The sequence below is a fragment of the Corticium candelabrum genome, chromosome 21, assembly GCF_963422355.1.
Source record: "Corticium candelabrum chromosome 21, ooCorCand1.1, whole genome shotgun sequence".
In the NCBI taxonomy this organism is placed as follows: domain Eukaryota; kingdom Metazoa; phylum Porifera; class Homoscleromorpha; order Homosclerophorida; family Plakinidae; genus Corticium; species Corticium candelabrum.
Genome location: NC_085105.1, coordinates 2,581,552 through 2,597,238, shown reverse-complemented (window position 1 = coordinate 2,597,238; position 15,687 = coordinate 2,581,552). Strand labels below are relative to the sequence as shown.

Here is a 15,687-nt window from a genome sequence, read left to right as displayed (position 1 = left end):
AAAAGATAAATGATTTGGCAATTGAAAGCAACACAGTCAAACTAGAGACCCAAATAACTTGCATTTTAGCTATACAAACAGCACGCGTTGAAGGTAACGTGCGTTAGCACATTCTGTGTTCACGGGCTGATTTTGCCGGTCGATGCTGTATGTCTCACATCAGAGGAAGAGGCTCACTGTGGCGCAGATACGCTGGCTTCACAGCCAAGGTTTGACTACAATAACCATCCTCTTTCTGTCGTCGCTGTAGCGCCAGCGCTTCAGGCTCAAACAAAAAAATCGGAAAAAAATATTTTACATTACAAACGCTGCGTTTTGCAGGTTTATCTCATTTGAACGCTGTGTTATTTATGAATAGATAAATCGGACATGTGGACGAGCGCTTCGGAGATACTCTACATCCTCAGCTCAAGAAGAAAAGGTACAGACCCATCGAACACTACACTAGGGCATCAATTGCTTATTGTGTTTGTTTGTTTGTGTGTTTGTAGCCTTTTGAAAAGATTCTTATTGCGAATAGAGGGGAGATAGCGTGTAGGGTGGGTGTTCTCTGTGCTTAGTTTTGTTGTTTTCGCTGTGTGAGGCGGTTTGCATTGATTTTAGGTGATGAGGACTTGCAAACGTATGGGGATTAGAACGGTGGCTGTGCATAGTGATGTCGACTCGAATGCGGTGAGACGTGGTGTGGAGAATGTCCGTCGGTTTGTCCTCCCGTCTGGCAGTGTGTTTGCACGTCTATCTGTGTGTTTGTCGGTTGGTCTGTCTGTATGAGAATAAATTATCTGTCTGTCTGTGTGTCTGTCTGTTTGTCAAATCTTCATGTTTTTATACATGAAAGCTAATACATGTGACTGTTTGTCTGTCTGTCTGTTTGTCTTCTCTCTCTCTCTCTCTCTCTCTCTCTCTCTCTCTCTCTCTCTCTCTCTCTCTCTCTCTCTCTCTCTCTCTCTCTCTCTCTCTCTCTCTCTCTGTGTGTGTGTGTGTGTGTGTGTGTGTGTGTGTGTGTCTGTCTGTCTGTCTGTCTGTCTGTCTGTCTGTCTGTCTGTCTGTCTGTTGGGAGGTGGGGCACGAAGGCAGAGAATTTTTGCAGCATTTGTCACAACAGTCAGCAAATCCAGAAGCCAATTTTTACGCTTCCATGTTCATGTTGTATTGGAGAAAAAGATTTTCTACAATTCTGCAAAGATGCAATGCCAAAGTTATCCATAGAAAACTTTCAAAATTGTCACCTAATCATGGTGATTTAGATAGATTACTTGATTTTGACGTTCAAAGTCAAGTCCATTAGTTAATGACTTTGTTGTTTGCAAGTACTGATTTGTATTTAAAAAATCCTAGCGTATGTACAAGTAGAATCTGTATGGGAATAAATTATCTATCTGTCTGTCTGTCTGTCTGTCTGTCTGTTTGTCTGTCTGTTTGTCAAATCTTCATATATTTTTATACATCAGAGCTAATACATGTGACTGTCTGTCTGGCTGTGTGTTTGTCTGTCTGACTGTTTGTTGTCTGTCTGTCTGTCTGACAATCACATATACTTGAACTTTTATCTATGATACATTTTGCAATGCAGGGTACTATGTACTGTCCAACTATTAGTAGTGGTCTGTCTGACTGACTGACTGACTGACTGACTGACTGACTGACTGACTGTCTGTCTATCTGTCTGTTTGTCTGTTTGTCTGTGTGTGTGTGTGTGTGTGTGTGTGTGTGTGTGTGTGTGTGTGTGTGTGCCTGTGTCTGTCTGTCTGCATTCTGTCTGTTTTCTCAGAATCTGTCTGTCTATAATGCAGTCTATCTGTCTGCTTGTCTGTTTGTTATTACAATATATCAGTAATAATGAATGAATGATGAATGAACAATAGTGCATTATGAGTGCTCACAATCACACTCTCTGTTGTAAGTCATGGTGACAAACCATGATTGTGCTGAGACACATTCACAATTGCTACAAGCCATTATGACTAACACATGTCGTACATGCACTCTCTTCTTTATCTGATGCCATTATGAGCTTCTCATGTATAGGTTCATGCTCGTATGGCCGACGAGAAAGTGTGTGTCGGTCCCGCTCCTTCGGCCCAAAGTTATCTGAACATGGACGCAATACTCAATGCTGTGAAACAGACAGGAGCACAAGCTGTAACAAAAACAATTTATATAATTTTTATGATTTGATATCAACTGGGTTTGATGATCATTAGGTTCATCCTGGGTATGGATTTCTCTCAGAAAACGGTCACTTTGCAGAAGCACTGGTCAGCGAATGTTAGATTTAATGATGAGATGGTAGAGATAGAGACAGACAGCTGCATGAGAATAAGATTTGTGTATCGTGCTGTTGTTGTGTATTATGGTTATTATGTTAATTAATTGTATTTGCATTTTTTGTTATTTATTTATTATTATTCTATGTTATTTATTATTTTATTGTCGTGCTCAACCAGATCAGTTTGGTTTGTAAAGTCTATTACAAGTACCGGAAACAAACCCTGCTTCAGAAGTCCTTAGACCATCACGGCTGTCTAGAAAGAAGACATGACTTTACGAAGGATTCGAGTAGATCCCAGAAGCACTGTTTTCTGTAAGTGCTGCAGGTTGTGATGACCTGGAATAATGTCCAGCCACCGTGCAATACCTGCGTGCACTGTGCCCAAAGCTCCCAAGACCACCGGAACCACCAGTGTTTGACAATGCCACATGCGGCTTATCTCCACTCGCAAGTCGCTGTACTTCGCCAACTTCTCAGCATGTTTCTTGCCAATTTTTTCATCAGCAGGAGAGCTGATATCAATAAGAAGACAAGTGTTTGTCTTCCTATTTTTGAGACAGATGTCTGGACGATTGGCTTTGATCTTCCTGGCAGTGGGGACGGTGGTATCCCACATCATAGTAATGTCATCCGTCTCCACAAGCCTATCAGGATGATGCCGGTACCATCTACTCTCCACTGGAACCCCAAAATGGCGACAAACGTCCCAGTGAATGATGGATGCCACCTGATTGTGTCGATTAGTGTAGTCCGTTGGTGCCAAAGCACTACAGCCTGCCACAATGTGGTCGACTGTTTCCAGGCCTACACTGCACATGCGGCAAGTAGGACTGACATCACGATGTAGAATCTTGCGCTCATAGTACCGAGTCTGAAGAGCTTGGTCTTGAGCAGCAACAACCAGTCCCTCAGTTGCAGCAGGAAGATTCGCTGTCTTTAGCCATTCGTAGGTCTCTTTCATGTCCACAGGCGGTTGCTCAGTGAGACGACGATACTGCCCGTGCATAGGCTTCCCGCTCCAGGACCGCACACGAAGAGAACTGCAACACGTATGGTAATGTCTCGCATCTGTTTCAGGTGCTTGCTCGAAGCCACCTTCAACCGAGATGGATGCATTCCTGTGTAAGCTCTGCGACTTGTCGTCCGAAGCAAGACTCCTCTGCAGCTGTGCAGTAAACCGACAAGCCATGTGCTTGATCGAGTGTGAAGATTTTCCAGAGTCACACTCCCTTATCATCTGCATGAAAGGATCAGAACTGTCAGCAAGGTGACAGCTCAGCCTCACAATACAAGATTGATATGTTGACTCAATCTGTTGTAACCCCCTACCCCATCACTGCAAGGAGTGTACAGTCGGTCAACGTCTGCAGCAGGATGGTGGACACTGTGCATAGAGAGGAGCTATCTGGTCCGTCGATCGAGCTGCTGCAGGTCTGTGCACCCCCCAATGAATGACGCCAAAATCGTAAGTGAGAATCGGTAGTGCAAACCCATTGATGGCTAGAATCTTGTTCCGACCATACAAGTCAGTCCGGAGAACCACCTTCACTCTGCAGAAGTACTCACGACGGAGTCTCTCCCGCATCATGCTGTGCTGAATACCGTTACTCTCATCTACACCCAAGTACTTGTAGACTTGACCCGGTTCCAGACAGTTGATGGTGTCCGTTTTTCCTACCGTCACTCCAGAGTTGTGTCCAGATAGCCTGCCGTTGACAAAGTGTGCAACAGCACATTTTTCCAGACCAAACTTCATCTGGATGTCATCAGAGAAGGGACGAATCGTGTGCAACAATCCATCCAACTGATCAGAGTTTCTGCCATACAGCTTCAGATCATTCATGTAAAGTAGATGACTGATAAGCTGACGTTTGGCAGTCTCACCATGCCCAGTGGTCATCCGGTAGCCGTAACCGGTTCTGTTCAGCTCCTTGCTCAGAGGATTGAGAGCCATACAGAAGAGAAGTGGAGAAAATGAGTCACCTTGGAAAATACCCCTCCTGATCTGCATAAGCCTTGTCTTGATAGTACTATTCCCGCAAGAAAGCACCATCGATGTCCTCCAACTCTTCATCACACGTGACAGGAACCCGCACAAGACTGGACTGATCTTATGCAGCTGAAGGCATTGGAGCAACCAACTGTGTGGCACGCTGTCATAGGCTTTCTGGTAGTCCACCCAAGCCATGCTCAAGCTCTTGTGCCTGGTCCTACAGTCGTCGGTAAGCAGCTTGTTGATCAACAGCTGATCCTTTGCACCAAAAGATCCCTGTCGACAACCCTTCTGCTCCGGAGCCATGAGGTTTCTCTGATCCAAATGCCCTGCAATCCTCTGCCTGATGACTGAGGTGAGGGTCTTATAGAAGACAGACAGACAGGTGATATGCCGGTAATTTTTGGCCTGGTCAGTCTTGTCATTCTTAGGAATCGAGTATTATTATTTTATTATTATTTTATTTATTATTTATTATTTATTTATTTATTATTATTACCTCAAGACCGAAATTGTGCAACTAAAAAATAAGCTTAAGACATCACAAAAGGTATGTAGCCAGTTTGGTGTATTGGTATTTCAGGTTGGTGTGGGTGTTGCATTTATCGGCCCTGGAGTGAAAGCCATTGATGCTATGGGTGACAAGATTGAAAGCAAGTTGTTAGCAAAGCATGCCAAAGTCAACACAATTCCAGGGTTTGATGGTGTCGTCAAGGTATTTTGCAAAGATCAAGTTTGTTAATTGTGTTGCCGCTGATGTGTGCTGTTTGGCTCCTAGGACGATGACGAGGCGGTTAGAATAGCATCTGATATAGGTGAGTTTCGTTATTGGGTTCTTCATGGTGGTGTTTACTTCTTTCATTTATATATATATATATATATATATATATATATATATATATAAGATAACACAAAGTACGGGGAGTGATCAGTACAACAAGTACGATCTCAGTCCGGCTTCTACAGTTATATAAATATAAAATTATATATATATATATATATATGTTTAGATGGTACGGCTAGTCCCTTGTGGGACCTATAAAAATATAAAAATTTATATATGATGTATGTATATATATATATATATATTATTTTATTATATTTTTAAAAACTAACCCAAACCCAACCCAAACCCCCCACTGTACAAAAAGTCTAGAACGTCATCAGAGCAATCTACAGACGATCTCTCTAGAACTATCTTTGCATTATACAACCAGAGTTTAATAGAAAGCCATTGGTGGAAATAGGACATGGCCTGGCTCATTGTGAGGTGACTGTGGAATGTTGTTCTTCTGCAGATTGATTTTAAAATCTGGAGACTAGACGGCGACCACAAGCCCAGACTTTCAACAACTAGTGGATAAAACACACCTCCATTCTCACTAACAATGTCTTTATATGAGCTGTCTTTCTCTTTTTCTCCAGCTTCTGCCGCAACCCCTGCTTGACAAGCTGCCTTTACCATGTATGTTAGTTGGAGAGAATTTTTTACTGTGATGTCAAAGTAAGTCGGTCGCCCTTTCTCAAAATCTGGATGGTATACATCTCCTGGTCTTGTATTCGAGTCACCACAAAGCCGTTGCTCACGACGACAATTGGCATTATCAGATAATAGTGCTTTGAATACTACGTCAGCAAGAGCGTTGTGTCATCTATTTCTTCAGTTTCCCTCTCCGCAACCAAGTAGATGGTCCCCATAACTGTCTAAAACCTGTCCACAAGAACAATGCTTTGAGCTTGGAGGAGGTGGGAAGAAAGGTATCCCCAACCATGTGCGAACAGCAATTATGAACTCCCTCTGGGGCATGGCAAGGCTGAGATTGGGGTTGGGTATTGCCCTTAGCCATGCTCCAGCGTAAGGAGCAGATATCGTGTTTAGTCGAGCACGATCTCTCAAACTTGCTTTCTCTAAGATGGTTGTTGAAAGTTTGGTGTCCAGGAGACGTTGTAGGTCACGTTGACTACTCGAGGTAAGATCAATGGTGTTAAGCGAGTCAGGCACAAGACTTCGAATATGATCCTTAGCAGCAGACTCTCCAGGAAAAGCACTAAGTCAGGCGACGAATAATTACTATTGGGCACTGACTCCTCCAGAAGTGGCGTAGTTGGTAGAAGACGAGAACATAATGACCGAACGGAGTTACAGCTACCAATGAATGCAGAAGAGGACATTCTCACCGCCTCTCGTAGGCCTAGTCCCCCTTGACAAACAGGCAATGAAGCCTGCAACCAAGACATGTCTGAGGTGGAACATCGAATGATGGCATCAAGACATACCCGTAGGTTTGAATCAAATTTGGCCAGTTGCTGGATACCTTTGTTTGGTGGAACTGTTCTATATATATACTAGGATCCATGGCCCGTCCTTCGTACAGGCAAGATACTGTAGTGTAAATATAGGTCTGTGGACACGTCACATGCAATCTTAGTTGCGAGGTCCCGAATGTGCTGAATGAATTCGAATCTTGTTCTTTGCGCTTGTTTTGATAGAAATTGACAGACTCCCCGTGTAGCGCTTGATGCAGAAAACGTGTAGGTTGGATTCGGTGCAAATGCAATCAGAATTTGGAGAGAAACAAAGTGCTAGAAGAGTAAGTTTCGTCGACAAGAGATATTCGATTGCTCGAAGCTTTGCGAAGGACGACGATGCATACAGTCTACACAGGACTGGTGTGGGCGTGTGTTTGAATGCACTGGAATGTGTAGCGTTTGCGTCATTGAGAAATTTTACGCCGTGGTCGACCCATCGAGAGGAGACCCGGTGCATAATTTTGTAAATTTTTTACACAAACCTTCCCCTGTGCAAGCTGAGTGTGCATGCTGATTTCGGTTGCGGACAGACAGAAGACGTGGCCGCCAAACGCAAACACACACACACACACACACACACACACACACACACACACACACAGACAATTTGAGCTTTATATAGTATATATATATATATATATATATATATATATATATATATATATATATATATATATGTATATATATATATGTATGTATATATATGGTTTACTAGCTCACCATCCCAATCTCCGCACAGGCATATTATTACTGATGGTTAGTAAATTTCTATTCTTATTATTATTATTAATTGGTAGTTTAATTTATCATTGTATGCATTCATGAAGTATATCTTATTCACCCTGGTCTAATTTCTCATTTAAGCTAAGTACTCTGTTCTTTGCCCCTGCAAATTAATTAATTAACCTACATTTCGTCGTATACCTGAACTTTGGGCATCATAAAATTTGGTTATTTGGCGGATACAACACAAACTGTTGTGTGTCAAACGTGGAAGTATGCAAGCACATCTCTGCCGTTCCCCGCGTATCTTGCTCTGAAGCGGTATCTATGCATAGAGCAGAGCATTTATGACGCCACAATAAATGTGCGACTTCACTATTGTAATGCAACAATGAGTAGCCATAGGATGACATCAAGAACTACAGATGAACGCCAGCAATGCATAAGTATACGACACAGAGTACCGAAAACGTCACCAGGTGCTATTTCAAAGTGAGAAATGGCCGCATGCTAAAGGAGAAGCGAAGAAGTGCAGCGGTCTGTGAACGCATAGGGAACAAACTTTTTGTGAAGTCACAATTTTCAAAAACCGTTAGCTTAAACAAACTACAGGGTACCGGCTACCGTGAAGAGCACAGTTGCTTTTCGAAGTAGAGAAGGTCATGTGCTAAAGGAGGAGCAGAAAGGAAAAGCGGTTTGCTAGCAATTACGAAACAAAAGTTTAATGTGCCCATGGGACTACTTACCTATGTATATAAAGAGTTATATTTTTGCAGATATAGTTACAGGTCCAAATCAGAACCAACTCTACTTTCCAGAGCTAATCTGGCTATCAACATTCTTGCATTTTTTAAAAAGCCACAATTTAACAGAAAGTTACTGGTGCAGATTACATACGGATTTACTAATAGACAAATGGTTATGGGGTGATGTTCTTCATGCAATTACTTCCTCTCGGCTACTTGGTGACCAAAGACCTAAAGTTTCAACCACAAGGGGTGAAATGCACTACCACACTGTTTATGTTTATTTATTTATTTAAATTAGAATTTTTTACTTAGGTGTGGGAATTTTTGATATAAAAATATTTATTTATATATTATATATATATATATATATTATTTATATAAATATAAATATATAAATAAAATATATAAGTTTATTTATTTATTTATTTATATATTTATCTATTTATCTATTTATTTATTTATATATTTATTTATATATATATTATTTTATTTGTATTTATATATTTTATTTATATATTTATGAGTGATGTAATGTGAGTGATGCAGGTTATCCTGTGATGATCAAGGCGTCGGCTGGTGGTGGTGGCAAGGGAATGAGAATAGCCTGGAATGATGACGACGTCAGGTGATCTCAATAGATTTTAATAATTCAAAATGCATTGAGCCTGTTCTGGTCTTGTGTACCTCTGTGGCTTAATTGATATTAACAGTGTGAGAGCAATCGTTGTGTTTTTATTGAATTGTTGTGTTTGTAGATTGATGCAAATGTACATGTAATGATTAATTAATTGTAGGGTTTGTATATTTTAAATATATTACAAAAGTAATGATGTGTGTGTGTGTGCATGTGTGTACGAATATGTTACATTGTCTTTGTAGGGAAGGATTTCGATTGTCATCGCAAGAGGCCAAGTCGAGCTTTGGAGACGATAGATTACTGATGGAGCGATACGTCGATAATTCACGACACATAGAGATACAAGTAAGTCAACTAGGACTGAATCAATTGTCGATGATCAACATGACATCTACTGTTGTTTAGGTATTGGCAGACACGCATGGAAATGCAGTAAGATTTTATTGCCGTTGTATCAGCAATATTAATTAATTATTATGTAATTACTTTTACTTTTTATTTATTTATACTGTTGATATTAATGAAAACCTTGAAGTCATAATTTTATTGTGAATCCATTAGTGTGTCATATTTGGATTCCAGTTTGATGATTTTTGTTTATTGATTTGGTTGATATTAATGTCTTATGTTGTCATCACGTTCTCATCTCTTATAGATTTATGTCAACGAGCGTGAATGTTCGATTCAAAGAAGAAATCAGAAAGTGATTGAAGAAGCTCCAAGGTATCTGTCTGTGTGTCTGTCTGTTGGTTTGTCTTTCTGTCTGTCTGTTGGTCTGTCTTTCTGTCTGTCTGTCTTTCTGTCTGTCTGTCTGTTTGTCTGTCTGTCGGTCAGTCTGTCTGTCTGTCGGTCAGTCTGTCTGTCTGTCTGTCTTTGTGTCTGTATGTCTGTCTGTCTTTGTGTCTGTCTTTGTGTCTGCCTTTGTGTCTGTCTGTCTGTTTGTCTTTGTGTCTGTCTGTCTGTCTGTTTGTATTTCTGTCTGTCTGTTTGTATTTCTGTCTGTCTGTTTGTCCATTTGTCTGTCTGTTTGTCTGTCTGTCTGTCTGTCTGTCTTTGTGTCTGTCTGTCTGTCTTTGTGTCTGTCTGTCTGTTTGTATGTCTGTCTGTCTGTTTGTATTTCTGTCTGTTTGTATTTCTGTCTGTTTGTATTTCTGTCTGTCTGTCTGTCTGCCTGCCCATGTCCTCTCTGATAGAGATGCAGCAAGGTTAAGATCTTTACAGGTAAAAGGCGCAGGATCATGGCTAGAAATAGTACCGTTTTCTGGTAAGCACGCACTTAAATCAAACGAGTTTTCCATTGCGTCTTATCTAAGACTGGGATTGCTTCTGCCATTCACTGAATGGGCGAATGTATGCGATTGTGGTCGAGTTATAGACCTCCAAAGATACCACCTTGTGGTCTGTAAGTATAGAGGTGGTCCTGTTTGGGCCCATAACTCTGTTCTCCATGGCTGTAGTGAATGCATGAGTGACCTACATATCCCACATGAAAAAGAACCAAGAAATCTATACGTCAACACTGAGGATCGCCCTGACATTACATTCTTTGATGCAGAATCAGGACAAAATCTAGATGTTGACATATCATTGGCACACCCATGGAGTCAAGGCATTCTAAAACGATCCAGCAGGGAGGATGGGTTTGCTGCCCGCACAAGAGAAGAGAAGAAGACCAATAAGTATACAGGAGAAATTCTACCAGGAGGAACGTCATCAAAGTGTATACCACTAGTGTTTGAGCACTTTGGTAGATGGGATTTGCAAGCCGATGCCTTCTTACACACTCTCTCAAAACAGTGCAGCCGTATGGAGGAAGATCCCTATCATAGTGCAGAACAATTCAAAACTTTTTGGAGGAAACGGTTCTCTTTGATTCTTCAAAGATGCAACGCAAAAGTAATCCTCAAAAAGTTGTCAAGAGTTTCAGAAACAAAGAATGACATGGACAAGCTTTTTTACTTTAATGTACAGATCCAAGTCCACTAATGTTTTAAAGTATTTCGCTGTGAAGGACTGGTTCATTATAGAAGTTTAGGATGTGTACAAGTAGAGGATCTGTAACAATAAAATAATCTGTCTGTCTGTCTGTCTCTCTGTTTGTCTGTCTGTCTGTCTGTCTGTCTCTGTGTGTGTGTATGTCAGTCTGTTTTACATGTAATTTATCTTTACAATACACAAACGTTGTCACTGTGGATGTGGTCGTTTAGCATGTTTATGAATCCCGAGACTCGACAAGCTATGGGCGAACAAGCAGTTTCTTTGGCTAAAGCTGTGAACTACTGTTCTGCTGGTAATTGATTGTGTTGGTGTGTTGTTTAGATGTGAATGTTAGTAAGTTAGTGTGACGGTGAGAATTGTTATTGTGACGTGGCTGTGTATGGCATATGGAAGCATGGAAGTTGCTATACACATGGATATTATTGTAGTGTATTATTGACATTCTTGTGTGTGTGTGTGTGTGTGTGTGTGTGTGTGTGTGTGAGAGAGAGAGAGAGAGAGAGAGAGAGAGTGTGTGTGTGTGAGTGTGTGTGAGTGCACATGTGCCAAGTTATAATTCACTTTGCTGTTTAGGTACAGTGGAGTTCTTAGTTGATTCACAACGAAACTTCTACTTCTTAGAGATGAACACTCGTCTTCAGGTCAACGACACAAACTCAAAACACACACAACAACATCTCACACACATACTCATGTCCACGCATTGTTTCAGGTTGAGCATCCCATTACAGAGTACATAACTGGCTTTGATCTTGTTGAGCAAATGATTAGAGTTGCAGCTGGTCGGTAATGATATGTTTCTGTGTTAGAGTAAACTGCTTGTAGTCTCATGTTTTAGGTCAGCCCTTAAAAATCAAGCAAGAAGACGTTGGTATTAATGGGTGGGCTGTGGAGTGCCGCGTTTACTCAGAGGTGAGAGGAAATGAGTAGTGTGAGGTTTGTGGGATGTTACAGTTGTTTTTTTGTATTGTGATTGGTCTGTGTGTGGCTGGTATTACAGGTGGATTTTTGTGTTGTCTTACACATTTGTGTGGCTCTACTTGATAGTTACTAGTATTTTTGTCTGTAGTCTCTAGTGCTTGTTTGCCATTCTCATTTGCTTTTACCTGTCTGTCTGTCTGTCAGTAAATCACTGCCAGGGTCAATCGGCTCCACTGTGACCTTTTCCTATCAAGATTTACCACCAACACCCAAGTCAAACTATGAAGATGGAGAACAACATTCTCTTGATGACTTTATCTCATGTCTAAAGAAATTACAGCATCAATTATCCACAAAGATTGCCAGTGATAGTGCTACTGATATTATAATGCAAGCACAGTCTTATATAGATGCAGCATGGTTGAGATCCCTACAAGGGCAAGGGGCTGGTGCATGGCTGGATGTCATCCCCACTTCTGCTAAGCAAGCTTTTAAAAACAAATGAATTTTCTTTAGCGTTTTACTGAGGTTGGGAGTGGCTCTACCTTTTACCAATTGGATTGAAAAGTGTGATTGTGGTCATGATTTGGATGAATACGGATACCATCTTTTAATCTGTAAATATGGGGGTGGATGTGTGTGGTCTCACAATTCAGTCTTGAATGGGTGGAGTATGCATGTCTAATCATCACCTTCCTCATCAAACAGAACCAAGACATCAATACTAAGGCGGCGGGCCGTCCAGACATTACAATGTTTGATCCAAATACTGGACAGAGTTTGGATCTTGATGTGTCCCTGGCTCATCCGTGGAGTCAGGACATTATTAGGAGGGCTAGCAAGGAAAATGGTCATGGTATCGTGACAAGAGAAGAAAAGAAAATGAAAAAATATTCAGAAGAGCTTGTTCCAGGAGGATATGTATCAAGATGTGTTCCTCTTGTGATAGAACATTTTGGGAGGTGGGGCATGAAGGCAGAGAATTTTTTGCAGCATTTGTCACAACAGTCAGCAAATCCAGAAGCTAATTTTATTGCTTCCGTGTTCATGTCATATTGGAGAAAAAGATTTTGTACAATTCTGTAAAGATGCAATGCCAAAGTTATCCTTAGAAAACTTTCAAAACTGTCACCTAATCATGGTGATTTAGATAGATTATTTGATTTTGACATCCAAAGTCAAGTCCATTAGTTAATGACTTTGTTGTTTGCAAGGACTGATTTGTATTTAGAAAGTCCTAGCATATGTACAAGTAGAATCTGTATGAGAATACAATATCTGTCTGTCTATCTGTCTGTGTCTGTCTATTTGTCTGTCTGTCTGTCTGTCTGCCTGTCTGTCTATCTGCTTGCTTGCTTGCCTAGCTGTTTGTATGTCTGTTTGTCTGACTGAGTGTGTGTTTGTGTGCCTGCCTGTCTGCCTGTTTGTCTGTTTGTCTGTCCATCCGTCTGTCTATCTGTTTATTTGTTTGTCCGCCTGTCTGCCTATTTGTTTGTCATTCTGTCTGTCTATTTGTCTGTCCGTATATCTGTCTGTCTGTTTGTTTGTTTGTCCATTTGTCTGTCTGTTTGTCTGTCTATACTTGTATTGACTGTCTGTCCGCCTGTCTATCTCTCTGTCTGTTTGTCTGTTGGTCTGCAGTTTGTTTGTGTTAATTGATCTGTATCTGTTAATTCCATTCCCTAATCTACCTGCATGTAGTCATATTTCTATTAACATCACACATCTGATCATGTCTTCAATTAGTTTATAATTTTTCATAATACCACACATTCTCACTATTCAACAAATTCATTTAACTTTAGGACCCCAAACTCTTTCTACCATCTATCGGCCGATTATCAACATACATTGAACCAAAACAAGGACCAGGTCTAGAGGAGGCATGTACACTGTATTGGTGTTACACGTTGTATGTGTACTGTAAACACACATTCTTAGGTTCGTATTGACAGTGGCATCGAGGAGGGAAGTAACATAAGTATGTACTATGATCCATTGATATCAAAGGTTTGATTAGTTGCGAATGTTTGATGGTTACCGGTTGTATGGATGCATCGTAGCTCGTCACTCATGGTAAAGACCGAACTGAAGCACTTGGAAGGATGGCACGGGCATTGGACACATACGTTATAAAAGGTTGTTAGTACAGTACAGTACATCAGGGATAACAGTACATATAGTAGATATGACATGAGGTAGTTGATTAAATTAATATAAATTTTATAAAATTTTATTGATTAGGGTTAATATAAATTTTATAATTAATATAAAATGTTAGTATTGATAAGGGTTAATATAAATTTTATAATTAAAATATGATGTTACTGATTAGGGTTAATATAAATTTTATAATCAAAATATAATGTTACTGATTAGGGTTAATATAAATTTTATAATTAAAATAAAATTTATAATTTGACATTAAGTTTTTATTGATTAAATTAATACATATATTTTGTAATTAAAATATATTTATTATTGATTAAATTGATTTAAATTTTGAAATTAAATAAATTTTATTGTTGACTAAATTGATATAAATTTTGTAAGTAATATAGAAATTTATGGTTGAAAATATTGATATAAACTTTGTAATTAAAATAGATTTTATTGTTGAGTAAATTGATATATTGTAGTTAAAATATATTTTATTGTTGAGTAAATTGATATAAATTGTAATTAAAATAAAATTTTGCTATTAATTAAATTAACATATTGTCTTATTAAAATAAAATTTTGTTATTTATTAATTAATATAAATTTTCTTATTGATTAAATTATGTAAATTTGTTTTTTAAACAAAATTGCTATTATATATATTTAAAACAAGTAATATATATTTTGCAATGATCCAAGACCAGCATCGTGTCAATCAGCGAGTTACAGACATTTGGACATCCAGACAGATGGAAGCGTGGGTTGGTGTATTGTAGTATAGGATTTTGTGTGTTTAGGTGTGAAGCATAACATACCGATCCTTCGTGACATCATCACACATCCTCGCTTTCTGGACGGCGACATCAGCACGAAATTTATCGCTCAAGAATATCCTGACGGATTCACGGGTAAACGGGTGACAAACAGATAAGAGACGAACATCACAGAATGTAGTCGTTGTTGCAATCTCAAGGTTGTCGGTTGACCACAACTCAGCAACGAGAGTTAATCACATCGGCTTGCTTTCTGCATATACGGAGATCTGAGCGAGCGACAGAGTTTCTAACGGTGGACAGGTCGGTTGGGCTTTAGTCTGATTACTCTAAGGCCAGACTAATGAAGTTTCTTGATACTCATAGTTGCCAGTTCCATACAAAAGAGAAATTTGATGTGCGCATGCGGAATGATATTATGCTTGCTATGGAATGGTTTGGTACCATATGTGCATCTTGCAACTATGTATTCGATGGCTCCGAAAGTGTGGACAATGCATGTTGTCCGGCGACTGTTTCTGTGTTCGTCTCGATGTCGGCCATGTCGTCCGGTGACTGTTTCTGTGTTCGTCTCGATGTTGGCATCCTTTGTTTTAGCATTCGTTTTGTTGTGTCACGTTTGTAGGCAGTGCAGTGAGAATTGCGCATGCGCAAAAAACTTAGTGAGTGTTACTTTGGTCGGCCGGTTGGGTTTTCGTGTACAAATATTCGAGTATCAAAAGATTTTGTTGGTCTGGCGTAAACGTTTAGTTACATTAGGTATCATGTTTGTAACAGGGCAACGTGTTTGAGAATGCACATGCAAATTTCTGAGCAAATTCAAATTTTTGTTTTGCCTTTTTCAGATATGCTTTTGTTCTATAGGTCATCGTTTAGTCCATACATGCCTGAGGTCTATGAGCTGTCGGTGTCTATTGATGGAGAAAATCATGATGTGTCTGCTTGGTGGGATGATGATAACAGTCTTGTGGTATGGCTCCATTGCAAGCTACGTTGTGACTTGTTATTGTCGTTTGTACTAACATGGACACAGTGTTTTATATGATAGTAACTCAGAGATTTGGTTAGCCGGTTACATGTTATTCTGTGCGTGTGTGTGTGTGTGTGTGTGTGTGTGTGTGTGTGTGTATGTGTTTGTTTGTTTGTTTGTG

At 39.8% G+C, this 15,687-nt stretch overlaps 1 protein-coding gene across 1 annotated transcript in view; it reads left to right on the top strand.

Annotated features, from left to right (window-relative positions):
* The first annotated feature begins 108 nt into the window (after nt 1-108).
* The window catches only part of LOC134196350 (propionyl-CoA carboxylase alpha chain, mitochondrial-like), a 17,276-nt gene continuing 1,697 nt past the window's right edge, over nt 109-15,687 (top strand). Inside the window, exons 1-22 of the mRNA XM_062665452.1 lie at nt 109-209; nt 359-421; nt 492-539; nt 604-672; nt 2,029-2,142; nt 2,205-2,258; nt 4,849-4,980; nt 5,044-5,080; nt 8,594-8,672; nt 8,927-9,029; nt 9,090-9,116; nt 9,340-9,407; nt 10,892-10,974; nt 11,256-11,323; nt 11,395-11,464; nt 11,521-11,594; nt 13,409-13,486; nt 13,545-13,613; nt 13,667-13,742; nt 14,561-14,671; nt 14,737-14,839; nt 15,401-15,506. Of these exons, the coding sequence (XP_062521436.1) occupies nt 150-209; nt 359-421; nt 492-539; nt 604-672; nt 2,029-2,142; nt 2,205-2,258; nt 4,849-4,980; nt 5,044-5,080; nt 8,594-8,672; nt 8,927-9,029; nt 9,090-9,116; nt 9,340-9,407; nt 10,892-10,974; nt 11,256-11,323; nt 11,395-11,464; nt 11,521-11,594; nt 13,409-13,486; nt 13,545-13,613; nt 13,667-13,742; nt 14,561-14,671; nt 14,737-14,839; nt 15,401-15,506 (1,692 nt within the window). The 5' untranslated portion in view covers nt 109-149. The remainder of the gene's footprint in view (nt 210-358; nt 422-491; nt 540-603; nt 673-2,028; nt 2,143-2,204; nt 2,259-4,848; nt 4,981-5,043; nt 5,081-8,593; nt 8,673-8,926; nt 9,030-9,089; nt 9,117-9,339; nt 9,408-10,891; nt 10,975-11,255; nt 11,324-11,394; nt 11,465-11,520; nt 11,595-13,408; nt 13,487-13,544; nt 13,614-13,666; nt 13,743-14,560; nt 14,672-14,736; nt 14,840-15,400; nt 15,507-15,687) is intronic.